The sequence below is a fragment of the Passer domesticus genome, chromosome 5 (assembly GCF_036417665.1).
Source record: "Passer domesticus isolate bPasDom1 chromosome 5, bPasDom1.hap1, whole genome shotgun sequence".
Taxonomy (NCBI): domain Eukaryota; kingdom Metazoa; phylum Chordata; class Aves; order Passeriformes; family Passeridae; genus Passer; species Passer domesticus.
In genome coordinates, this window is record NC_087478.1 from 81,090,941 (window position 1) to 81,117,383 (window position 26,443).

At 43.5% G+C, this 26,443-nt stretch overlaps 2 protein-coding genes across 6 annotated transcripts in view; both read left to right on the forward strand.

Moving 5' to 3' along the window:
* LOC135301469 (uncharacterized) overlaps window positions 1-10,934 on the forward strand; it is a 45,425-nt gene extending 34,491 nt beyond the window's left edge. The window contains exons 7-10 of the mRNA XM_064421622.1: window positions 433-499; window positions 1,225-1,939; window positions 6,474-6,860; window positions 10,615-10,934. Coding sequence (XP_064277692.1) covers window positions 433-499; window positions 1,225-1,297 — 140 coding nt within the window. The 3' untranslated portion in view covers window positions 1,298-1,939; window positions 6,474-6,860; window positions 10,615-10,934. The remainder of the gene's footprint in view (window positions 1-432; window positions 500-1,224; window positions 1,940-6,473; window positions 6,861-10,614) is intronic.
* A 2,854-nt stretch (window positions 10,935-13,788) lies between these two features.
* Window positions 13,789-26,443, forward strand: part of PDE3A (phosphodiesterase 3A) — a 227,101-nt gene continuing 214,446 nt past the window's right edge. Inside the window, exon 1 of one of the 5 annotated variants that reach the window (XM_064421427.1) lies at window positions 13,789-14,682. In XM_064421427.1, coding sequence (XP_064277497.1) covers window positions 13,915-14,682 — 768 coding nt within the window. In that variant the 5' untranslated portion in view covers window positions 13,789-13,914. Of the gene's footprint in view, window positions 14,683-25,398; window positions 25,491-26,443 lie in introns of those variants that run through there. The other 4 variants (XM_064421429.1, XM_064421432.1, XM_064421433.1 and 1 more) reach the window with 4 other exon arrangements.

Consider the following 26,443-nt stretch of genomic DNA (forward strand, 5'->3'; position numbering starts at 1 on the left):
GCCTCGGTTGTCGTTGGCTTTTTTTCTTATTATTTAAGAGGTAAACCATTATTTTCACATGATGTATATAATTTTCAGTTTCTAAAAAGATACACTGCATGAAAAATTTCACAAGCTCTAGCAGCACTGATTTGTACCAGCATAGTCAAGTGCAAAAAGCACGAAAATTTAAGATGTGCTTTGTTTTCCTTTTATAATCTGAGAAGAATTTTTGTTGGTTAAATGTGGGAGGCAAAATCACGGTGCCTCTTAGATTTTTGACCTACAGGTTTTTGGGAAATGTCATTGCTTTGTTTTAGTTAATAGATATAACCATGATTATTTAGAGGAAATAAGCAAAAATGAATGTTTATGCTCTAATTATATTAATAAATAAAAATATGAGTGAATCCTTGAAAGTTTAAAATTTTTTTTGTCTTATTTGCATTTCAGTCCTCTGGAATAAATCCATGGCTAGAGCTCAGCTTAGGTACTTGCTCTGGATGCTAAAGCTGCAGAGGTAAGAAACTGCCAGAAATGTCTTCATGTAGCTGCATTATGGTTATGGAAAGGGGTGGAAATTACTGAAGTAGTGCATTCCCAGCCTTCTGATATTTGCTGCATTCCCCTGGTGCAGATCTTCTGTACCTTAGCCCAGTATTGTGTTAAATCTGATTGCCTGCAAAAATAAAACTCTAGAATTATTTTCTGTTGTACATGGGTTTAAAAATGCTCAACTCAATGCAGGTTGTTGAGTAGACTGTATTTCATCCAGATTTAACATAAATTGGCAATCATTAAATGCTGCTGGGAATGAGATTTGTACAGCAGTGAGAAACTTACAGTCCACAACAGACTGAAGGGTCTCTACACACTTTATGAACTCAAACTCTAAAGGCAGAAAATAGAAATGAAAACATCAGCTACAAAAAATATTGTACCATGCAGCTATTAGTTATTCAGCATTTCACTGCCTTGCAAGAGTTTTGAAAAGCAGCAAATGGTCAGACATTGTCTATAGTTTTATCATAAAATTACTTTTCTATCAAAAGAATATCTAACATGACAAAGGAAAACCCACATATTCTCCACTATTAATATGAAAATATAAATATTATTTAATAAAACCAGAAAATTCTGGGATCACTGGAATACTTAAGAAGAAACAAATCTGTGTGAAGACCATCAGATATTGGTGGACAAACCAATGCCTTATTTATTGATTCTATTTTGCACTTTATTTAGGAATGAGGAATTGTTCTTCATGTTAAGCTCCAGTTCTCCTGCCTCAGTGCCTGTCAGTGCACCTGCCCTCTGAGGAAACCACTGATCCCTTTTGTCTGTGCAGCTAGAACTGCCCAATGTCCTGGTGGATTTCCTCCTTCTCTGCCTCACCTCTGCACATTCAGCGCTCCAAAAGCCATCCAAGCTCCTCCCTTCTGCATTAGCAGGATGAGCAGGGTTTTCCTGGAGCTCTGGGCTGAGTGGGGATGGTTTGACTCAGAACTCATTTGGGCATGAAGGTTCACTTAGCCAGCAATGAACTGAGATGTGGCTGGAACCCCTGCTCATGTCCTAAAACCAAGAAAAAGTGATACATTGATTTGACAAGAATTAAGAGAAAAAAAAACTACAAACGTTACTCTCTTGGGATGAGATATTGCTAATTAGAAGAGCTGCAAGCAAATTTTTAAAAATGTGAAAGAGTCAAAGAAAGGTGAATATTTTTTGAAACTTGGCAAGTCTAGTTCAGGTTCTCTTGATTCTGGGCTCTTTTCACACAGCACTGAATACATTTAGAAGCTTCCAAAATTAATGGGGATTCTTAAATAATGCAGCAGACTAAATCCTAAACTGGGGCCTGTCATTTCACATTTCTTTTAGTTACACAATGAAATTTTTAGGCTGCAAAAGAAGATCATGCAGTGCCCTGGATGCAGACATCTCTCCTGCTGGCTGGGTAAGCATGGGATAAATATGGGATGGCTGCTGCCTGCCTGCCTGCCTCCTGTGGGTGTCACTTGGTTCCTGTAGAAAGATTGGGTGTCACTTGTGTCCCTCCAGAAAGTTTGGGTGTCACCTGTGCCCCTCTGGGATGCTACAGAGCCACAGGAGTCACAGGTACATCCCAACTCCCACATTTGGTCACCACATGAGAACAAGTAATCTGCTGCACACAGGCATCAGGGAGGAGATAGAACACAGTTTCTAATTCATTGCTCAGGTGTTTGTTTAGAAATGGAGTCACCCAAATCCTGAGCTCTTAAGAACCAGCTACCAGTGAGGTGAAACTGCCAGGCTCTGGTGTGTGCAACAGAAACAAAGGGCACACTAAGCAGTGTCACTTATCTGTGTCTTATCAAGAACTTCATAGAGGTGATGAACTTAAAATAAAGATAGCTATCTAAGTAATTTTCAGATTTTTAAGTAAGGCTGGACTACCCCCTAAATTTATTTTAAAAATGATTATTCAGGCAGTGCCAGTTAACAAAGCCTGATCCTGAGGGAAAGGACTTCAATCCATGGTGATTATTTCACTTACTTACAAACCTTCTCTTAATCAATCATTCAGGTTTTTCTGGTCCTTAATCCTTAATGGTCCTTAATGAAATGCTCTTTATTGGCTTTTGCCAACTTCCTGAAATTTAAGAAAACAACAGCAAAGACCTCTTAAAGAAACCTTAGTAGTTACTAACAACAGTGGTAGATATCCCATTAATTAGGCTGTAATAAGCCTATAAATAATGCAAATGGGGTGTTTAGAGGGTGGTCTCTGTTTTTGAGCTCTCATCTGCCCTTCTGTGCATTGCAGCCTTGCTGAAGGATCTGCAATGCAGCTGTTGATGAGAGCAGCTCCCCTCAGTGAATCGTTCCTCCAAAAAAGTCCTCCAAAGTGGCTCATCAGCTTCCTCCTCAAGGAGTGAAAGGGTCTGGGTAAGGGCACAAGAGGCACCAGCTTGTAAGGCCATCCACAAAATCTTCCTTCAAATGTCTGGGAGTGAAGGGATACCTGGACAGGGACGTGGTGCCACTGAGAGCCCAGACACAGCTGCAGCCCTGGGTATCCCACAGTCCAAGCTCCAGAGGCTGCCCCCATGGGATAGAAGGGATGGATGGTTCCATGTCACAGGAATTGCTATTTAATTAAATTAATTAACTGTTACTGGAGGGATACTTTATTGTCACTCAGGAAAACCTATTCTCAAGTGGCATTTCATTCGCTGGCACTGCTTGGGGATCAGCAGAGACCAGAAAATAAAGAAGCCCTCCTTTTCCACATCAGAGTGCAAAGGAGTGAGCTCTGACAGAGCACAAGCCACCCAGGCAGGAACAGTCCCTGTGCCTGTCACTGCTGCGTCACCCAGGCGCTTCCTTTCATTCTGAGGATTCATTATTTAAATCTTAAAATGCCTCTCTGAAACTCAGCAGAGATATTCCTGCTTTCAATAATATACTTGCAATAATGCTTTCCTCCCTCCTTCAGACCTCTTTGAAAGCAAGCACTGCAGTCAGTGGCATGTTGACAGTTTTGTATGAATTAATGAAAAAGAACTTGGAAGTGGTTGACCAAGATTTATTTATTATTTTTTAACTGACCATGTATTCATGTTGCTCTTCTGAAAAGAAAATTAAGAGAAGAAGGAACTGAAAAAAAGCTCTTGAAATGTATGATTTAGAATTTATTCTGTGCCTCAATCTACAGGATACAATTGTAAGAATCAAGGCTTCTGGTTTGAGGCGAAAATTCTTGCTCTAAATTGTAAGCAAGATTGCTTTCCTGGTATTGCTTAACATGCTGAGAGGATGTGGAAATGGATGTTTCCAATACTGGGAAAACATAAGTCCAAAGTTGGTCACTTAATAGATAAAGGCTAACTATTATTTAGTCCCTTTTGTTTAAAAAGAAAATTATTAATCCTCTTGGCAGCAAAACACTAAGACACAAAACATTAACATTCCTGCTGAATATTTTATCGCATGCTCTTTATGATAAAAATCTGAAATGCAAAATCTTCACAATCCAAGCACAGAAGTGACACCTAATCTTTCTGAAGCACTCTGGAACGTGTTGAGTTGGAAATACAAGTCCTCTGAGCCTCGGACTCCCTAGATTTGCATGCACTCCTGTTCCACAACCCTGTTTCCTTCAGCTCCTCAGCCTTCCCCAGAAATTCTGTGTTTGCCTCTGCCTGTCTGTGGCAACAACCCCGGGCAAGGAGCAGGGCAAGGAGGCTGCCAGCAGCAGAGGGCTGGCACTGGCCATGCCAGCTCAAACACAAGCACTTCCTCTCGCTGCTTTCCTGCCTCCCCAGGCCAGCCAACCAAAGATGGAATTTCTGCATTCCTGGAACACCTGGTGTAGGCTCTCAATGCTCACAATTATCCTCCCAGCCCTCTGCAGGTGCAGGGAAGTGCAGGGCAGGTTCTCTGAGAACACAGCTCTACAGTGGATAGATTCACCTATAAATCTTGCACACGCCATAGGATGTAAAATGTGTTTATATTTTTATAATTTTTTGCTGAGAAAGCAATAGCAGCTGGAATAATGTTACATTATAAGGCTGTGAAGCCTCGGGCAAAATCTCCAGCTCTTAGTAAACACAGGGCTTTCTATTGCAATAAAAACCTCCGTGTCAGCATCTTGAGCTGCTGGATCACTCATGCCTCTACAATCTACACCACTCAGTCAGTTTGTACCCCTTCTCTCAACACAGGCTTTCACCTCTCAGGCATTTTGGTGTCCTCATCTGGCAGGGCAGCTCCAGGAGCACCTTCCCGTGTATGCCCTGCTGCTGTGGGGCACACTGGCTGTGCCAGGCTCTCTGCCTGTGTGAGCCATGGGCTGCTCCTGCCTTGGCTCTGCACGCCTTGCTGCACAGATGGTGAGCAACGGCACCACCGCCCACTGCTTTTCTGTGCCTCCCTCCATATGGTTCTTGTGCTGGACCTGGAAACAAACTGCAGCACTTGGTGGGACTGGGAAATTAATTTCATTGAGCTCGGCAAAGCTGCTGTGAAAATTCCTCGTGTTCTTGTACTGGTGTGAATGGCTGAGTGAGTCAGGTCAGACTGAGATGGGAATTTGCAGTTCCCTTGATTTTACTGGGGTCAAACCCACCTGTGCTGTGCCTAAAGCTTACCCTGTGATGTGTCTGTAAGGCACTTCAGCATACAGGTGAGTTCCTCATTTCCCCAAGAAAATCATCTCATGAGAGGTGTAAGATTGAGCAGCATTAATATCTGTACATGTATATTCCATAACATCTGTACATGTAAATTTCATAGTATCTGTACATGTATATTCCATAATATCTGTACATGAACATTCATAATATCTGTACATGTATATTCCATAACATCTGTACATGTACATTTCATAACATCTGTGCATGTATATTCCATAACATCTGTACATGTACATTTCATAATATCTGTGCATGTACATTACATATCTGTACATGTACACTGCATAATATCTGTACATTTGATAATACCTGTACATGTACATGTGTACTCCATAATATCTGTGCATGTACACTGCATAATATCTGTACATGTACATTTCATATCTGTAAATGCTCACTGCATAATATCTGTACATTTCCTAATATCTATACACGTTCACTGAATAATATCCGTAAATGTTTTGATACTGCACAGGATCACACAGTCTTGGAAATGGATAAAGCCACTTGCTGCTTTTGGTGGTGGTAGGGGAGATAGTATTAAAGCAACCTGATATTAAAATGGATGAATGGTTTATATTTTGGTGATAGATTCAGTTATATCCTCTTTGTGCTTAAAAGGAACTGATTAAAAATGTCAAGATTTCAGGATCTAGGATGACATCTCAAAGGGAGCCTGTAAAGGTTCACAAGTCTAACTTTCATTGTAAGATTTAGCTCCTGCTGAGTCTCAGTGTCAAAGGCCAGAATTATTTCACAGATATTTTTGATATATTTGTTTCTCAGCAAGCCGCTTGGGACCAAATCCCCAAGAAGGTGCTGCGGCATGAGGGAATTTCTGTGTTGTGGGGTGGAGCACATCTGTCCAGGCTGTTGAAGGTGATAGAACACTGATTTAGGGCTCAGCTGCATGGCTAATGCAGCCCAAGATGGAAATGGGCTGGTGGAATTCCTGAGGAGCCACAAGCAGTTCCTGCTGATGGCTTCTGCTTCCCAGCACATGGAGCAAGAATGTATATTGTGGCTTCTGGCCATGGGAAGGTCTGGGTGTACAGCTCATAGAGCTATGGAATCTGGCAGCCATGAAAAGTAGGGATATTCATGGTGGAGACACCTGTCCCTACTCCAGTGGTTACTTTATGTATTTTAAATATTTGTTTAAATATTATTTTCAACATTTACTCTATAAATCTTCTATAAACCAACCTCTGGAACAGGGGCTGGGATCCAGGTGTCTGTGCCCCTCACTGAATGTTCCTACCACAAGGCTGTGGTGTCATACTCATTGCTTCTCCCTTTTTACCACAGATATTCTTTATTTATTTATACAAAGTGAAACAGATTCATCATCAAGGCTGGCAAGATTAATGAAATATTCCACGGGCAGGAGTTGAAAGCCCAGTTGAAGAATGAGAGGAATTTGCTACCCAGCACTCCATCCTTTGTGACTGGTGATTTTGGGAAGCTGCTCCATGTGCTCGCCACATGCCTCTGGGATTTTTTCCTCAGGTGACACAGGTGGAGGAACTGTGCTTGAGAATCCTTCCAGGCATGACTTAGACACGGAAAATTCAGCTCTGCTGACACTGCAAGACTCCTGAACAAGCCCAGAAGTGAAACTTTAGCACCTGTTTAACACTAGAAGCAGAGCACTCTAGAGGTAGCTGAAGAATTTTTGGATGCAGGCACATTAAGGTAAACAATCTTTGAAAATCCCACTAAATACTTATTTGCATCTTAGATACTTATCTAACTATAATAATTTGATTCCAAATCGAATTTGTTTCTTGAATATTAATACTTTGTATTACATTTTTTTCACTCTAAAAGAAACTTCCTAACATGGCTCAGAGGGGGATTGTCATTAATAAGTTATTAATGAGCCTGTACCTTTGATTGTGTACATCACATGTCAAGTGAGAATTGTTTCAATGAAATTAATTTTTTTTGGCTAATCAGTAGAACAAGTATTCACTCTTAGCCTCACTTACTGTCAGAGATTTGGTCATTTTCCTTGGAAGACACTAGTTAAAATTCACTTTCAGCCCACATTTCTGTTTCTCAGCTGTTTAAGCAAAACTCATTTTCTTAGTCTCATTAGGAAAAGATGCTTTGAAAATATCTGTCTCATTTCCTAGGGAAAAAAAAAAAGTTGCATATTCTAAATCACAAAATCAGAGTTGCATATTCTAAATCACAAAATCAGAAAGCATAAAACTTAGTGTGCTTACAGAGCTACTTAAAAATAAGAATAATTTGCTGACATTTTTTGGTACTGTTAGCTCTGGAACACAAGATAAAATGGAACTGACACCAAAGACAATATTCATGTTAGTAAATAGATTTTTCAGTGCTGTCTCCCAGAACTGTAACAAAACATATATGAAAAGGCATTGAAATTCCTGTTAGAGGAACTTATGACTTCCTTGTATTTCTACAGAATATTTGTAAGAATTAGGAAAAAAACCCAAAACAACAAAACCACCAGATAAAAAAATGAGAATGAGAGAACATTTGGTGTTTAGGGACCAAGGAGCTGGATAGTCCAGTCAAATGGAAACTTATGAAAAACAGGGCTCCATCCTACAAACATTTATGTATCCACTTAAATTTGTTGAGTGAGAAGTTTTAAGTAAATATTAAAAAAAAAAATAAAAGGAATAGTGGAAGAGTTAAATTTAACTCAGTAATCACAACACTAAACACTATTTGAAGCACAAATTAACCAGAGGGTCCTGTGCAGATTTGAACCAGCCAGTGTACTTGTAATTATTACTTTTAAAAGAAGTTGAATATTTGCTTTCAAAACCAGTTCTTCAGGTGGCTCCAAAATTATAACATACAGAATTTTTAGAAGTTACTTTTTTCCTGAACCTAAATTTATGAGATAAATTTATGGCATAATTAATTTTGGGACAGTCATTGAAGTATTATAAAGGTTGGCATCTTTAAAAAAACCCAAAAACCAGAGTGCTTGTAATCACATTGCTATAGGACACTTCTTTCAAAACAACAGGTCACTGCTAAAAGTTTATTTTACAACCCAAAGCACAGGTTTTCCACAGATCAGGATTCATTATTGCAGTAAAAACCTCTGCATAATGTGAATTCTCAGTTGCAGTAAAATGGAATCACTCTTTGAAAATGAGAATCCCTCCATGGGCATCATCAAAAAAATTTCCATTCATGTATTTTACAAGAGTCTGGAGTGACAGAACAAGGAGAAATGGCTTCAAACTGACAGAGAGTAGGTTTAGATTGGATATTAGGAAAAAAATTCTTTACTGTGAGGGTGATGAGGCTCTGGCACAGGGTGCCCAGAGAAGTTGTGGCTGCTCCATCCCTGGAAATTTTCCAGGCCAGGCTGGATGGGATCTGAAAAACCTGGGGTAGTGCAAGGTGTCCCTGCTAATGGCAGGGGCTTGGAAGGAAATGACCTTTAGGATCCCTTCCAACCCAAACCATTCCATGATTCTACTGACAAAAGATAAATAGGCAAATATATATATATATATATATAAAAGTTATAAAAGATAACCTATAAAAGGCTCCAGTCACACTCTTTCCTCTCCAAAATCAGAATTTTACTCTTTAGCATGATCATTCATGTAAGCTAAAAGGAATCCATTCCATTCTGAACAATCCTTATATTGAAATATAAAGTTTGTACTTTCTTAAATGCCTCTAGAGGAAGTGTAACAGACTTAGAGACTGAAAACTCACTTGTGTGCTTGGAAAAAATCTGAATCAGCCTATTCTTTACAGCGCATGAGGATTCTAATTGTTTTCCTAATACAGTAATTGGAATTCTTTCTGTGCACACCACAATGGAAGGCAATGGAAATTTTCATAAATTAATTGATTTGTCATCAAGTGGATGTTCTCCACAATATCGGACTTAATTTTTATTCATTACATACCTCAGTAATGTATTTTACATTCTCCTTATGAAGAAAACCTTGAAATTGTGAATTAAATGGGGCACATGCAGTGTGGGTGTTGTGAGTATGCCTGCACTCAACTCCAAAATAATATTATTTACTACTTCTTTGCTGAAAATGGTATAAAAATAATGTAATTCACACAGTAAATATGTTTCAATGCCACATTCTCTATTGAAATAATTGAATCAGTGAGATAATTCACATTAATTTTTGTACTACATACTACTCTGGATGCTTAATAAGTTACATGAAAAATCTGTAATTTTCAAAACTTTCAATTGAATTTCATGTGATAGTCTGTGAAATGCTACTGAAGTCAGAAAAAATGCTCATATTTGTAAATAAGCATATTTTTAAGTGCTCCAGTAAACAGATGTATAAATCTGTCATGTAATGTGCTGGTCATTACCCAAACTACTGAGGATTTTAATGACTTAGAAATGTTGTAAAATAATTTGTGATCCTAACACAGAAAACTAGCATTAAAGTCCAGCACATTACCACCGTGTGTAGGCTTTAATCACAATACATTTCACAAATTAGGCAAACTTAACTTTACTCAGTCAATTAATATTAAGTAGTAGTATAAAAATCTATATAGAATTATCCATATGCAAAGTCCTAAGAAGTTGAGGAAAGTTTAATGACAAGGAATAAGAGAAAAAACCTCCAAAATACAAAAAACCACAAAATGTAAGAATAATTAAAATGAAAGAATAAGTATAGACCAAGAGTGGTAAAGTTGAAAATGTATGAAGAGGACTGTTTCTATTTCTCCTTTCCCCACCCATGGCACTCTTCACAGTGGTGCAGAATTTACTTCATTTTCACTATTGCTCCTTTACCCCCAGAAGAGCATCTCACTTCAGCTCAGTCACACCATTTCTGCAGGATTTGGGACTTTTGTTGTGTGGCACCACAGTTTTTGGGGCAGAGACGGTGTAATCTGGTATGGGAAGTGGCTCTGCATGTTTCTGGTTTCCCAGAGAAGCTGTGACCGCAAAGCAGCAGTAGCATGACAAGAGACTGCAGGGAGGTGTGGAGAAACCAAACACAAAACAAGTGCTGGTTGCTCGATCTGGATAGCTGGGCTAAACATTTCCACTGTGAGATCTCTCCTCACGGTCAGGGAAATCATTGTTTCTCCCTTTGGATGGAGAATTGTGGTTTGTGTGGGCGCCTCATGTAGAGTCCCCTGAGAGGATTAGGTAAAAGTACTGTTACCAATGACATGTAAAATTCACTTCATCTTCTGCACCAGTGACTAAGGATGAAGTGATGCTGAGAGAGATGATTATGTCTTGGGGAACAAAAATTCTTTACACCTCCTTTTCTTCACTATCCATTTCCTTCTCTTTGTTGTCCAGAGCAAACTGCTTTAATTTTTTTTTTTTTAGTTAAAGCCAGCTCAGCTTTTTAAACGAACTTGATGTTCACCTTTATTTTCTTACTGACCTTTCTGCGACAGTAACCCATGAAACTTCCTGGGTTTGTCTCCTTTGCAGTCGCCAAGAAGTCTCTACCATCACTATGGAAGATGGTGCTGCAAATGGAAACTAGAAGGGGTAAATCCTGATTTTCACTGAATGTGAACTGCTGCAGTTTTCTTGGTGAATGACTGATACAGTGACCTCACCAGATGGAATGGTTCCTATTTTCTCTGGGTTGTTTTAGACACCTATTCATCAAAAGGAGCCTGAGTCTGCCACTGCCAAAAAGATGCAGCACCAGAACTTCAGGGAAGTCTTGAGGTGTTGACTATTTGCAGGGGTAGAGAATAAGAGAAATCCCCAGAATTTCCCTTCTCTAGAGAAGGAAGACAGAACTTTTAGGTGACTATATGCTCAACATACCGTTTAAGGAGTACCTATCAGCTGTAGACAGCTTAATCCAGTGGAATCATATCCTGAAGAATGAAATAACACAAATACCCTCCTGCCTTCCCTCCTTTTTTGTGTGTCCTTGCACAGGAAATCTCCTCAGTGGTCATTATGTCTCATTTTTTGTGCATTCGTGTTCTCTTTGGCTCATCACCCACCATGCTTTTCCACCTGGAAGTGATTTTGATGAAGACTCTAAAATTAAATTACTGCTGCCTTTTTTGTGAAAGATCTTCACAACTTAGGTGCCTGAAACACCCTTAGATAGTAGGTGAATAACTGAAAATTACATTGTTTAATTCAGAAACATGCAGAACTAGTATTTTTATCAAATCCCACATGGTAGAGGCCACAGCAAAGCTCATCTTCCTATGCACTGATCAATACATGAGAATTTGTGCCTTGACCTTGTGAGCTTTGACTTCCATCATGCTACCTAATGCAGGATCTGAAAATTGATATACCAGGAAAAAGGACTCTTAATTTGACTTTCCTGTGTCAACTTTAGTGCAGAAAGTGGCAGATGCCTTAGGGAGGTCTGGTCTGTTTCATGTGAGACTGTAAAGAACCTAAAATGTGTCCAGGAAAAAAAAAGAAAAGCTGCTGCTTTTAATCTAAACAGAATAATTAATGTTTTAGCTTAAGGAATTAAAAGAATATAGTCAATTATCTGCTCTGATCTATGTATTATAATTCTAAATGGGATGGCAGGAAAGAAATTAAGGTAGGGAATGTTTATTCCTCTAGTCCTTCTTTTTGTTTTCATTATTTTATTTAAAGTGTCAACATTTCTGGTATCAGGAGGTGTAAGTGTAAAGTAACAAAGTGGAGATAAGATGTAAGCAAATGCTACTTGGTAGGGAGTATTAGGTCAAAAGTCTGATCGATCTGATTTGCAACTGCTGCATGTGTGTTATCCAGTATTGCAGTATCCATTCACTTGCATTTTCTTCTGATGCATCTAGACTTAGAAACACATGAAAGATGCATATTTTTATTTTTTTTAAAAAGTGAAAAAGAGTAACGTAATTATTACTATCTGGGTACTGGTTCTGCCTCTGGGAGGTTGATGTTTAGGGTAGATGGAACCAGCTATGTTTTTCTAGATGTGTATGGCAACCTGCTGATTGCTGTCTCACCAGAATAAACTCCAAACCTTTCCAGCTGTTCTTAATCTGGCCTCTTAACCTTTAAAAAAACCAGAGGCTTTCCATTCCTCCGAGCCAAACTTTGCTAACAATATCTAGGTTGTTTTCAAACCAAGCTTCAAACATAAAAATGACTAATAAATCCATATTCCATAATAGTTAGGCTGGAAAACTATTATTTTAAGACAGACTCAGTTTTTATGACCCATTTCTAATAAAAATCCCAAGTATGCTTCACTAATGCTACCATTTCAGACACTCAGATCCCGGATGATAGGCACGATATCCAGATAGATGCAGCAATAAATATGTAAAGGCTATAAATCTGTCTCAAATTAGTGATTTGTAGATGTGCAAGGGGGAAAGAGGGCTGGGAAATTCTGTTTTCTAATCTGTTCGTTTCCTGACTCTTAATGCTCTGTCACTTCACAGCTGGTGATTGTATTTCTCCGTGGTTTATATTAAGTGCTAAACACATCAGTCCATGCTCTTCGGGACACCCGGGGCTTTGCACAGACTTGGTCTGCACCTGATTCCGCTCGTGTGAAGACGGATTTTGGGCAGCCCAGAGGCAGGGCCGGAGTCTGCCCCGAGCAGGGAGCGAGGCAGGTTTTGGGGAAGGAAACAGCGGCTTTTGGATGGAGCTACAGCCTGGAAACCCATAACGCTTCCGAGGGCCGCGGCCCGCTGCCTTTGGGATTCCAGCTCGGGCTTCCTATTAAAACAACAACACAACCCGTAGTAATCACTTATAAACATCCATCTTCCTGACTCTTTTACGGCCTCGTAATTGCCCCCACCCTGACAGGCGGATTTATGCCCTGGCTGCCAGCGGCCGGGGCCGGGAGCTGCTGAGGGGAGCTCGGGGCCGGGCCGGGCCGCCCTTCCCCGGGACTCGCTCCGGCGGCTTCGGGAGCGGCAACACCCCCGCTTTTCCCCTCGGCCTCCTTCGCTACCGCCTCCAACAGCCCGCTCCGCTGCCGGGCTTTGCCCGCTTGCCCGGTGCAGGTTTGCCGCGGGGCTTTGGGCAGCGCTTTTCCCGTGTAAAGCTGAAGCGCTATCCCTGCAGCGCTCAGGAGAGGAATCCTCCCCTTTTCCCGTGTAAAGCTCAACACTTTCCCTGCAGCGCTCAGGAGGGAAATCCTCAATCCTCCCCTTTTCGCTCGTCCTCTGTTTCTCTTCCCAAGCAAGCTTACGGTCAAGTTTCTCCCGCAGGTCTCTTCCTCGCCCTCCCGGCAGGACTTCGCAACTTCTCCCGCGGTTCTGCTGGCTTTTTATTTGCCTTTTTTTAACGCCTGGGCTTTATTATTATTTTTTGTTCTCCCTGTCATTTCTCATTCCCCGCAATCCACAACGACCGGGAGGTCTCTTGCCCGGGGGCACGGCCGGGACCCCCGCCGGCCGGGCCGGACCCTCCGGCGGCCAGCGCTGCAAGGCAAAGGACGGCCTAGAAATTAACCAGCACTTCGAGGTGCTACATCTGCCTCTCCCCTCTGCCCATTTTTCTTACACCGCTTGGGATTTCTCCGTGTCTCTCCCAACCCTGTACGTTCAAAAATAAATTTTAATTTACCGCCCCAAGCCCGGGGTGGTCGCGGGGAGGCGCGGCGCCGGGCTCTCGGGGAGGGGGCGAGCGCGGCGCTCCGCGGGCGATGCCGGCGCTGCGAGCGCCCCCGGCCCGCCGCCCCCCGGCCAGCGGGCTCTGACCGCGGGGTCGCTCCCGGACCCTGCCCGGCTGCCAATAACCCCGGGCTGCGCAGAGGAGCCCACCGAGGCCATGGAGGAGCGGGGCCCGGCGGCAGCGCCGGAGCGAGGGGCGCCCGCCCGCACCGCGCCCCCGCCGCCGCGGGAGCCCCGGCGCCGCCGGAAACTTTCCTCGGCGCTGAGCGCCGGCTCCCTGGCGGTGCTGCCGGCCCTGGCGGTGAGGCTGGCGCGGGGGCAGCGGGGCTGGGGCTGGGTGCTGCCCGGCGCGGTGCCCCTCTGCCTGGCCGGCGCCTTCTGGGGCGCGGGGCGCTGCCCGGGGCGGCCGCGGGCGGCGGCGCTGCTGCTGCTGCTGCTGCTGGCCGCCTGCTGCGGGGGGGAAGCGGTGGCGCAGACGGCGCTGGCGGCGGGGGAGGAGGAGGAGGAGGAGGATCACTTGCTCTCCCTCGCCGCCACGGGGGTGGTGCTGAGCTGCCTGGCCGCCGTGACATGGCTGGTGCTGAAGCTGAGGCAGGGCGTCCTCATGCTCGCCGTGACTAGCGCGGCCAAGACCACGTCCCTCGTCGCCTTGGAGAGGGTCCCGGCGTCCTGGCGGCCCTACCTGGCCTACCTGCTGGGGCTGCTGGGCATCCTTCTGGCCGGCTACGCCGACCGGCTCTGGCCCCCGCGGCGGGCCGCCCCGCTGGCCGAGCCTCCCGCCGCCCCCCCGGCCGCGGACGAAGCCCCGGTGCTCAGGCGGCGGCGGCGGTCCAGCTCCATGATCTCCCCCGAGATGTCGGGCGGCGGCGGCAGCGGCAACAAGACCCACCGGCGGACCTCGCTGCCCTGCATCCCCCGGGAGCAGGTAGGGCAGGGGCCGGGGGGAGACGCGTCCCAAACTTTGCCGGGGGTCCCGGCGGCAGGAGGAGCCGCTGCTGCGGGAGAGGCCGCGCACGGTGCGGGTTTCCCCGGCGCGGAGAGCCCCGGGACGCCTCGGACGGGGCCGGGGAAGCCGGGCTCAAGCCGGGCTCAAGCCGGGCTCTCCGGACCAGGCTGACTATCCGCGGCTCTGGGCGACGGGCAGAGCGCTCGGGGTGTGCTTTTCCCTCAGAGCTGTGGCCGGCGCTGGCTCTTCCTAAAGCTGGCCGGGGTGCACGGTGCCCGCTGGGCTCTCGGAGCCGGTGGGAGCAGCCCTCAGCGCAGCCCTCGCGTTTCCCAGCATCACTTAGGAACCCCGCTGTTACAGACCTGTAGTTTCCTAGAAAGGCACCTCAGCCTTTTTAAACTCGCTTTAGGCTTGAAAGGGGTGTGTGTGTGCCTGAGCCTGCAGCTCGCCAGCGGTGGGAGAAGTCCCTTATCGGGGCGGGAGCCCGTCCGCCGAGGCTCCTCTTTGCACTTTGCCTCCCCAAGGCTGTTCCCGTGCGTGTAATCAATAGCTCCGGCTCTGCCCTGGCTGCGGGAACCGGTGCGAGGCACACGCGATTTATCTCAACTTTGTTTCCTCTGAGAGGCTGTGCTTGGAATGGCCGAGTGAGAACTTCACTGCCAGAGATGCGTTTGTTTCAGCGCGCACCTCAAAAACGCTGCAGAAAGAAGCAATCAGGCACCGGTGGCTTTGCTGCACAGCTGTGTAGAGCCCTGACACGGACATAAAGTGGGCTTGGTTCTGCGCTTGAAGTGTTTTTCAGTTTTTCTGAGATTTAAGCTTGCCCCACAAAAATATCACTTCAAGGGTCGAGTGTAACTGGGTGTCTTGGAAGTCAGCGCAGCCCCTGCTGAGCAGGGGCAAGGGAAACCTGGGGGGAAATAAGAATCAGACGGTGTTAAGTTTTCTTTTTCACCCAGTGTTGAAAAGGATGCTGTGCGCTGTGATCAAGTGAAGCGTGTTGTCATACATCTAAGGTTTTCTTTCAGGTGGCTTGCTGGATAAGCAGTGAAGTATTTTCCAAGTAATGGCTATATCTGACTATGTGGTGTGGGTGGCTAGTTTGTTTCTGGAAATTGTTTGATTGCATCCCTTTGTGGTTGGTGTTGACATTTCTTAGAAGAGGGCCTGACAACCTTATATACTTGAGACTTGTTTTACAACAAACGCACTTATTTATTTAACAGTTTTGTTTAGGTAAAGTAAATATTTACCACAGACAAATACAGTGTGAAAAAGTAGAAAACTGACCAAGTTCTGACTTTAGCAGGAACTGAGAGGCAGTGGTGTAAGAGTAATTTGTAAGTACAATAAGGCATGAAATTAAAACTATTTATGCTCACTTGGTGATGCTAGGCATTTCTGGTGGTTTATTACAATAATCATTTGTAAGGTCTTAAACAGATTTTCCACTTGCTTTCACACTTCAATAAATGCAGCCTTTTAGTTAATGTCTCTAAATGTAATCATTTGGAGACAGGACTCAGTGACCATGGTCCTTGTCTTCTCTTATGGAGGGATTTCAAATCTCCTGCATCTACCGGAAGGTTGGACTGGTGATGGATAACGAGGTAGACTCCTTTTCCCTCCCTGATGGTGCATTATCTGGGGACATGGCCAGCTTTGCCCCAAGCAATTCCCACTTCCAGGCTTTGGAGCTGGGCTGGAGTTAGCTGGCAACTGTTCCGTTCACCCGCTGCAGGATTTTGGCCAATTTCTCTTTCTTTTGTTCTCACTCACTATTAATCAATAGTGAGATCTGGTATAGCTTGTGTCTCTGTGTGATTAGAAATGGATGATTACTTTGGAGTTTGCGGAGACTTTCTGTATTTTATTATTCTTTTAACACAATGTGGCTGTGTGTAGGTGAACTCCTCTCTCTAAAAGCTCTTCTCTTAAATAAATGTTACTATGAGAGAAAAATGGAAAAGCTGAAACAAAGCTCTGTAAGTACCTCGAAGAAATGATGGGAGAAGTGGGACTCTCTTACAGCAAACACAGTTTATGTTTATAGCAAAAACAGCTCCCTGTAGACTTAAAGAAAGTACAGGTAAATGTTTTTCTTTTGGACAGTTTTTAAATATAACATGTTAAAAATAGACATGAGGGCTTTAAAAGAAAACCAGACCTTTTCTTGCCCCCTTGTTTTTAAAAAACATCCCCTGAATGTTTCTGGTCTTGTTTGTACATCTGTGAGCTGCCAATAGTTTTCATCAGGAAATAGATCCACTTTATTGCTTTGAAACACGTACTTCAATCTAGTGACTAACATTAGGCAAAGTTTTAGAGATCTTTCCCATCACCTCCCGTGTAACCTTTCCTATTGCTGAGCACTTAATTGAGCTTTTCTTTTTCCAGAATTTGATTCCCTTCATATCTGTCTGTTTCTGTTAATATGAAATTCTATGAAAGTTGGAATTTCTGAATTTTTCTTTTTTAGTCACACACCTCTCAATTTTAATCTGAATTCTTCCCTACTAGAACTCGAAGGTGAGTCTATGTGGCATTGTAAAGGACAGTACCAGGAATTGCAAACTGACAAAATGGATATTGTGTTAGCACACCTTGTGTTAGATTCTTACCAGTTCCAAAAAGAATTTTAAAAGAAAAACTCATATTAAAAAAAGCCACCATCCAGAATTCAAATGGTACCATGACACAACCTTCTGTTGTTGCTAAAAGTGCTCTTTCCCCATTTTCAGTTTAATTCTGTGCTTTTTGTGGTTGTTTTTTGTATATGATCTCTCTCTTTCCCAGACTTTGGCAAAGTGTTTGGATTCAAAGCTTCCAGCCTGGTGTGTGTGTAGATCTCATTGAGGAGTGTGTGCAGATCTTGCTCCCAGCTGAGTGTTGTCTCCCTGTGATTTCATCAAGGCTGGCTGAGGATGCTCAGCTCCTTGAGGGTTCGCTCAGCCACATTTGAAAGAGGATGCAGAGCAAAATTGTGAATGGATGGCTAAGACAGGGAATGAATGAATGAAGAAATGCCTTTTTTTTTTTCTTTTTTTTCAGTAAATGCAAAAGCATCACCAAGAAGATGGCTTTTGGAGATTTTTCTCCAGGTTTTTGCAAACATTTTATCTCTTCCTAAAAGTGCAGAGAGGAGGTTATTGGGGGTGGGGAGTGGAGCAGAAATGTGTTCTGTGTGTTGTTTTTTTCCCATTAAAATATTATAACGCCCATGTGCTCTGAGGCTTGTGCCTCTGATCAATGTGTTAATCTCAAATAAAGCAGTCCAAGGGGATGCTTTTGCCTTGGTGGGTGGAATGCTGCCCAGGAGATTGTAGCTGGGCAAATCCACACCATGCTGATTCCTGATTTTGCTTTTGAGCTTTGCTTGTTTGTTTTATTTAGGGAAGCTTTCAGCTGCCTGGGGTTTATTACAAGTATGTGTTGTTTGCAGCTGCTGCAAGTAGTTTGATTTGCTTTTGCAGGATGTTTTTCACCTCAGTGAGAAGGCTGTAGGGGTACAGCACACAGCAGTGTCTGAAGGACTTGCTGGTCCCCCAGCTAGTGGGTGACACAACCCTGTGTGAGAGAAGGTGCTGAGTCTTGATGGAGGAGCATCTCCCATGTCCCCAGGTGATGGAATTTATAAAATTAGAGAGCTTTGGGAAAGCTGCAAAAGACAGACTTCAGATACCCAGCTGCCAGCCCAGCAGCTCCACGTACAAACTCCTGCCCGTGCTCTCTGCCTCCTGAGGCAGACAGGTTTTCTGTCCATTTTCCTTATGTATTTCTCTTTTGCTTTGTTTTTCTGTTTTCCTTATGTATTTCTGTTTTTTCCTCCTTCTGGGCGGTGGGAGCAGTAGAAAGCTCTTTGCCTTCCCGAGGGGCATCTGAGGGTCTGTCACTTATTTTCTGTTGGTTTGAGACTTGCTGGCTGTTTTATTCTGCTGCATCTTTCCCATCCCTTTTCTCCTTGTTTTTTCAGACCGGTAACCTTGGTGCCAGACTCGTCTATATTCCTTCAGCAGCAGCAGTGGGACTTTTTGCTCAAATGACTCTTTTTCATGGGGTTCTGGGTGGTAACTCTGCCTGTTCCCAGCCCTAGCCTGGGAAAGTTGTGTGCCGGGACTGTCCTTATCACCGCCTGTCTGTGGAGTTGAGAAGACAATACAGTAACAGTTCACATGGCCAAAGATATCTCTGCAGTGATAAGATCTAAAAAACAGTGGAGAAAAAGAAATATATTTGTCAGGTTTTTTTGTTTTTTTTTTTTTTTTCCAAGGGGAAAATTAAGGCTTTATCTCTTCTCATTGTTTGATAATGACAGCTTTGGTAGTGCCAGGAATATGTTGCTTCTTCCCCTTTGCTGGTTCTTCCTCATTTTACCTTAAAAAGTTCCCTTATATTATAACCAATTTTTATTAATTAAAATCAATTTATTTAATGGATCCTGTGCTCTGGCCTGAAAATAGGAGTGATCAGGGTGCAACATTGAGAAATTTAAAATTTTAGAGGGGAGCTGGCAGATTGAATTTAGGTACTGAACTTTGTGTCTATTAGACATGTGAGGTTTTATATACCATATACCTCCTGCTAATAAGCTTTATTGAGCTGTAACTACCCTGATAAGATTTAATGGCATTGCCATTTAGGTCACTAAAAACTGAAGAATACTGAGGAGTTATGTCATCTGGTGACTTGCTGAAACACAACCGTGTAAAATATTAAAGAAAGGCTCCAGGAAAAATCACCCAGGGATTCCAGATGTAATGCTTTATTTTCTTTTGCATGGCTTCATTTACGCAAACCTGCTCTACATGGGATTTTTCATTTCTCTTTCAGCCTCACAAAAATGTTTAAACTGCTGCTGCAACTCTCACGAAGGGCTTAGAGTCTATTTTTGTCGATTGGTTAAATCAAGAAACGTATATTATGGTATATTGGCAAAAAAAGTAAAGTACAGTAGTGACTTTCTGCTCTTTCTGCCTGAAGTGTGAAAATGCAAAGCTGGGGAACTGAAAGAAATCCTGTGTACTCTGGGTTGTCATGTTAATTAAATAAACAGCCAGAACAGTGACCCTGTGTATGAAATGTGTTTTGAGAAGCTTGTTGGGGGTTGGAGGGGAAAAACAGTGACACATGATGTTTTGGACATTAACTGTGACATTTGTATGAATTTCTCCTAATCTGCTGTTAGTGTTTTCACATTCCAGCTGTTTTTTGTGGGAGACTGAGGCATAGCTGTGTGTTGCAAATAGAAGGAATAGTGCTTGGGCTTTTTTCTTTAAAAAGTAATATAAAGAAATAATTTCAGCCTGGAAGTGAAAAGGTTTGCTGGGTTCTGGTGCCTGCAAACCACAGGGCTTGGAATGGGGCTGAGCTGACTGCAGCCTAAAGGATTTGAGAATGAAAAGAGCACTGCTGCAATTAAGGCTTTGAGCCAGTTGCTGTGATTTACCTAGGCAGTCTGATGGAAGATGTACAGCTTGTAGCATATCCCTTGACAGATAAGGAAAGAAATGCACAGATTCAGATAACAAAGTGGAAACCATGTTTTACTTTGTGCAGGGATTTTAAATTTTCTTTTCCTTTGCTTGGTTTTGAAGAAGTTTTTTTTTGTGACTTTCCTCAAAGTCTCTTCTGTGTTAGTCAGGGTGTCACTCATAGAAACACCTCTCACTTGGACTATGTAGTTTTTCAGGTTTCAGGAGGAAGGTGGTGGGGTTGGTTTTTTTTTTTTCTTGTTTAGTTTTTTTCTTTTTTGTTTGGTTGGTGGGTGGTTTGTTTGGAGTTTTTTTTTTGCTTTTTGTTTGTTCGTGGAGTTTTTTGTGTTCAAGTTGTCTCGCTCTAAGTCCTGCTGCGAGTTTTGCTGTACTCCCTGCTGCAAGTGGTAACATAAGTCCTTTGTATTGCAAGTAATAATTGAAAAAAAAAATAAATACATTATCTTGTCTGCGTTTTAAGTTGTGGGTGGAATATCAGCGCTTTTCCTTCCCAGCTGCTTTTGGAGATTCGCTGGGGCTGCGGGGAAGGAGGATGCGCCCTACCCCTTTGTCATGCTTTGACTTCTATAATGTATTTTTTACTTTATTTATTTATTTATTTATTTATTATGGAGGGGTTGAGCCGCGTTTCTTCTCCCTCTGTGTGGGTGCAGGCCCCTGTCGCGATCCCCTCGTGGCGCTGGTGATGGTGGTGATGATGATGATGATGATGGCGATGAAGGTCGCTCCCGCGGCGGGCGGGCGGTGCCGGCGCTGGCGGGCGCGGCCCCCTAGAGGGCACGAGAGCCCAGCCGGGCACGAAGAGCCGAGCATCATCCACAAAATCTGTCCGTGGTCCTTAACTCAGCCCGTGCCGGACCCGCCCCGCTGCTGCGGTGACACAGCCAGGGCTGCCCCGGCGCGTCCCTGCCCGGGCGGGACAGGCTGGCACCTCCAGACTCGGTGTGAGCATTTATAAGTGAAACGGGAACAGCACGATGTCCCCCTGCCACAGCTGGAGCTCGCTGTCCCGTTCTGGGACAGCTGCTGCAGAAGGCTCAGCACGGCGCTGTGGGGATGGTGAGGGGACTGGAGCATCTCTCCTGGCAGGAAAGGCTGGCAAACCTGCGCCTGTTTAGCCTGGAGAAAAGATGGTTGAGAGGGATCTTATCAGTGCACCCACATATCTAAAGGGTGAGTGACAAGAACACAGTGCCAGGCTCTCCTCAGTGGTGCCCAGCACCAGGGCAAGGGGCATAGACTGAAACACAGCCTGAATAGGAGCAAAAAGCGCTGAGCACTGGAGCAGCCTGCCCAGAGAGCCTGTGGAACCTCCTCTGTGGACTAGACGATCTCCAGAGGTGCCTTCCAAGCCCAGCCTTCCTGTGATTCTGTGTGATGTGCTGATGGGACAAATGGTCCCTCACTGCTGTTGAACAAGGATGGATGGATGTTTTCATAGTGCCACCTCAAGGGCTGCTGAGCAAAAGGGAAAATGTGCAGCACAGGGAAGATACTGGTGGTTGTGAGTTTGGTCAGTGACATGGCATTGTTCATTTTTGAACCTGTCAAGAAAAGGATTTTGTGTCAGCGGGTCACTGAAAATGTGCTGGTCACTTCAGTGCTGGTCACTGAAAAGATTTTCTGTGTGGGAGGTTTTAAAATGAAATTGGGTGAGTGAAGGCATGCTGTGGGCTGGTGTATCAAGTTTTGGTCAGACACACAGAACCATTAGGGTCCACAGATAGCCCAAACTTCTGAGCCTCATCTAAGAAGAGACTGAAATTGTACATAAACCCAGATCTGACTGAGGGGTATTGATGAAGTATTTGCCTAAAAATGAAAGAATATTAAGGAATTTGGAAGACAAAACAAAACAAACCCATCCCCAAACCTCAAAATAAACTCCCCCAAACCTTTTATTTTTAAGCTGCTCTGTAGAAGTCTGATTGTGTGAGATAGAGATAGACACTGATTGTGGAAAATATGTGCATGTCACATAGTATGAACAAAGCTCTTCCAGCTTAGACATTTGTATTTATTAGTTATTGAAGTGTATAGTTTTCTGGTGCCAGACAGGTTGAAGATTAGAAAAACTGTTTTTTGGTGGTTTGTTTTTTTTGTTTTTTTTACTCTGATACTAGTTAGGCAGAAAGTTCCCAGTTGCTCACTCTGTGTGCTTTAGAGACTCTACTGCTTTATCTGAAGTGCCTACTGACAAGGATCTATCACTGCATGACTCTTTATTTTTACTGCAATTAACTACTGAAAAAAAAATTAGGGAGAAGATATTTATGAGCATCAGTACGGTTAAAGGCTCTCCTTCTGCCCCTGCACAAGGCTGGAAAATTACAAAACCTCCACATATCAGAAATAGCTCAGAGTATAGCTGAGGCCTCCTTGGCTAACACCCCCAATCCACCAGTGAAATATGTGGGGTTAAAGTGGTTTATTTGACTTTTGTATTTTGTAGGTTGCTGGAGTTGGCTTTGCTTTGTACCAAGATTTATGCTTTGGTTTGAATTTTAAAATAAAATAAAATCATATTCTGCGTCATTTTGTTTGGTGATTTTTTTTTATTTTTTTTTCCCCCCTAATGGGATTTTTGTCTGCCTAACTCTGTAGGAGTGGTGCTTTTCAAATATTCTCATGATGCTTTTTCTGATGGCTGCTGAAGTCCTGAGGCACTCCCTGCTGACAGTTTAAAAAAAGCAACCCTGCCTCTCAGACTGGTTGGTCCTCTTAGAAATATCTCAGCTTCATTAAAAGCTGTGTGAAATATAAATATGATGATGCCTGCTGGAAAACTATCGCTGTGTTTTGAGGATCAAGTCACTGAGGGTTGCTGGGTTTATTTTTTGTTTTAAAAAAGCTTCTTGTTCCTGGTTGTCTTTGAGTAAATTGTAATGCTGTAGGGGAACAGTTATTACTGAGCTTCAAAACTGAGCATTACTTATTCTGAGCAGCATCCTTCTGACTGATTTTTGAGTAAATTTGTCCATAAGCACAGTTGTGAAATGAATTCCAGACAGGGAAAGAATTGAGTATTTGAGTGGTGAAGGTTAATTGTTTTTTGAACTATTGCACTCCCAGCAGGTTGATGATACCTTGCTGGTATCTCTGTGTGCAGGAGCTGCTGCCAGGCTCCAGCAATAACCTAAACTGCTGCTCACCTGGAGTACAGATACCTTGAGTCTCTGCCACTTTTGCTGTATGGTTTTAAATAAACCCACGCGTGTTTGTGTTTAATGCCATAAAGGAGAGGCAGAGCACTCATCTGTTTTGTTATTGATGTTACATGAATATATTGATTCTTGGCAAATACATAGACCCCAAATTTACCTTGAAGTGTGGCTGTGGGCTGAAGAGGCCAGTCTGCAGAAGTACCTCAGGAGCCTTTCTGCTTGCTGCCTGAGCATGCGCTGAAAAGCCACGTCCAGGCAAGTTTTACTCCACTTTGTGGGCAGAAATCTAGATGTGCTCTCCCAAGATTTTGGTTGCCTGCAGAGAAAAACTTGTGAAACCTTGTCTATGCTTGAATATTGTCTCTCAGTTGAGATGACAGCTGTAGAAAGGTGCAGAGCTGTGTGTGAAAGTGTAGATTACATAGGGCTGCACAGCCTTATGTGCTGTCTACCCTTGCCTCTGTGAATGCAGTTTCAAGTGCTTTTGAGAATATTTTTTCCCCTTTTGTTTTCTGTCTTCTCTTTCCTTCCTGACTTCCCTTCCCCTTTTTACTTTTCTTTCTTATTGATGCCTGTTTGAGCTCACCAGCTGACAGATCTAACTGGAGTTTCCTTGCAGAGTAGACTCTGCTGCTTCATTTCCTCTACAAACCCACCCCTCAAAGCAGCTACCACTATTTCTACAGTGGTAATGCTGAAATCCTTCCCCCCAAACTCACTTTTGAAAGGCTAGAAGCTGTTGGATGCTCCCCTGAATTCTCAGGTGCATTTCTCTTCAGCTGTACTGGTGGTGCTAACTATAGGTTACTCTTGGCAAAGTCTGATTTTGTGTTGATAAGGAGCTTCAGTGTGTTTGGATGCATCTATAATTACAAGACAACTGGGAAAATATATTTCATGTGGCTGGAGTTTTAGTTGGAATCTGTCACTGGGATTGTTACAGGAATGCTTGTGCTGAAATGCAGTCTGCCTCGTGAGACTATGGATACTTCACCTTCTCACTCAGTCGTATTTTAAAATTCATGTAGTACAAGTGAAGGTTTGTTAAAAACACTATTTTTCTTAAATTCTTTTTGTAAAGGTTAGTAATCATCTCCTCCTGCCTCTGCTATTTTCAGCCCTCCCAGGGTAACAGGGTGATCCTTTCAGTTCAGTCCTTAGTGCAGAAGGAGCTGTGTTCACATCCTAAAATCGGGAGAACTTCCTAATTTTTTTTTAACAGCTAATGATTCTTATTTGAAAGAAATTCAAAGCTAACATTCGTTGTGCTGCTGAAAATGTCACCTGACACTTTGTAGCATGTTTTTATAGATGTGTGCACACACATATAGACATTTATGTAAATGTTCATGTATGTATATATGTATATACACAAATTAGTACTGTGCAGTTGAGAGGGATGGAGTTCTTGCTTGGCTCTGACAGCACGGTCAGCAAGCCTGAGTTACATATGACAGGGTTCTTTCTGGATATTAGATCATATTTTCTGATGTTTCCACAGGCTTGTTTGTTAATATGCCAGCTTTAGTAACTATTGCTTGACTTGTGACTTTTTATTGTTTAAACATTTCTCCTTTCTTGTGCCAAGTTGTACAATTATTTGTTAGTTATTTGTAAACACTTGAGTAGTGATTTTGATCAACAAATAACCACTTATGTCTTCCAAATTATACTTTCTAGTGTTACATTTGGAGATTGGTGCCACAAGTCTGTTCTAGAGGTGAAAGCCATAAAGGAGCTTTCCATGGTGTCCCTGGGCTGACTGCTGCTGGCTTTAGCTGTCATGTGGAGCAGGAGGAGCTGATGAGGTCCCCGTGCAGCCTGAACTGGAGCCACTCCTGGGGCATAAGGAAGGGGTTGTTTGCAGGCACAGAGTCAGTGGTGCTTGGGGTGGGGCTGTGGCTCACCCCTGAGTGGCTGCAGCTGTGCAGCACAGGTGAGCAGCATTGCAGGGAACGAGCCATGGAGTGCCCAGGGGCACTGACCAACCACAGAGGGCACACAGGGCACACAGGTGCAGGGCATTGACTGCAAGGCATGAAAGGCTGGGCTGGGGGACGAGGAGGGCACATTCTGCAGCCCTCTGGAGTGGAATGGTGTTCCTGTGTTTGGAATGAAGTCTTCTGGAGAGGTGAGCTGTTACTGTGTTTGCGGTGAAGCCTTCTGAAATTGTGTGGTGACATAGTGGCCATCTCAGCTATGACATGTGCTGTGATAGTTGTTCAGTGTGGAGCTCTGGCTGGTGAGAAGTACGATAAGACCAGTTGAAATAAATAGGTGACTGGTATTTTTACAGATAAGCACAATGAGCTTTAGCTGGTAAAACTCTCTTAGGTGTAGAGGATATTGTTGCTGCTATGTACCTATTCTCTTGGAAACTGTGGACTAGTTTACATTTGTTATTTATTAAAGCAGTTCCCTGAAACTTGCTGCATTTCTGTTGATTCTGAATTCTGTACAAGCTGAAATGTTTTAAGATAATTCATATGCTATTACTGAGGGTTTGTTTTTTTTTTTAAGACCAGCTTAATGCGTCTGCAAGTGCCATTCTTAAATGCAGTCCTAATTGTCTACTGATTACACAAAACTGCAAATGAATAAACATTTTCTATTAAAGGATTTAATGCTGTACTCCATGTGAGGGATGGAACTGTGTAGATGGTTTGGAAGCTAAGAGGGGGATGAGAGTGGAAAGGGAACATGAGCCTTTTGAGCATTCCTCTTTCCTGTGACTTGTGGAGAAGCAGAAAACCTTCAGGAGCAGGCAGGTGTATCCATAGGTGTGTACAATCTCATCATTCCAGGCAGCATGGGCTCTGTTCGTGCCTCAAAACAGAGACCTTAGTAAGAAATCTGCTCAGTGAGAAAGAGAAATATTGTCTGTGCCTCATTGGGACTGCAAACTGGTGTCTGGGCCACGGAATGCAGAGTGCTGAGTCCTGCTAAGCCTGCTGTGTTTGTGTCAAGCAGGGTCATGGAGGAGTGTGGGGTAACAGTGCAACAATTAGATGGGCTGGGGTGCCAGCACTAAATCCCATATTCCAGCTTGAATTCCTCTCGAGGATCCAAGCCTGTCGTTTCCTC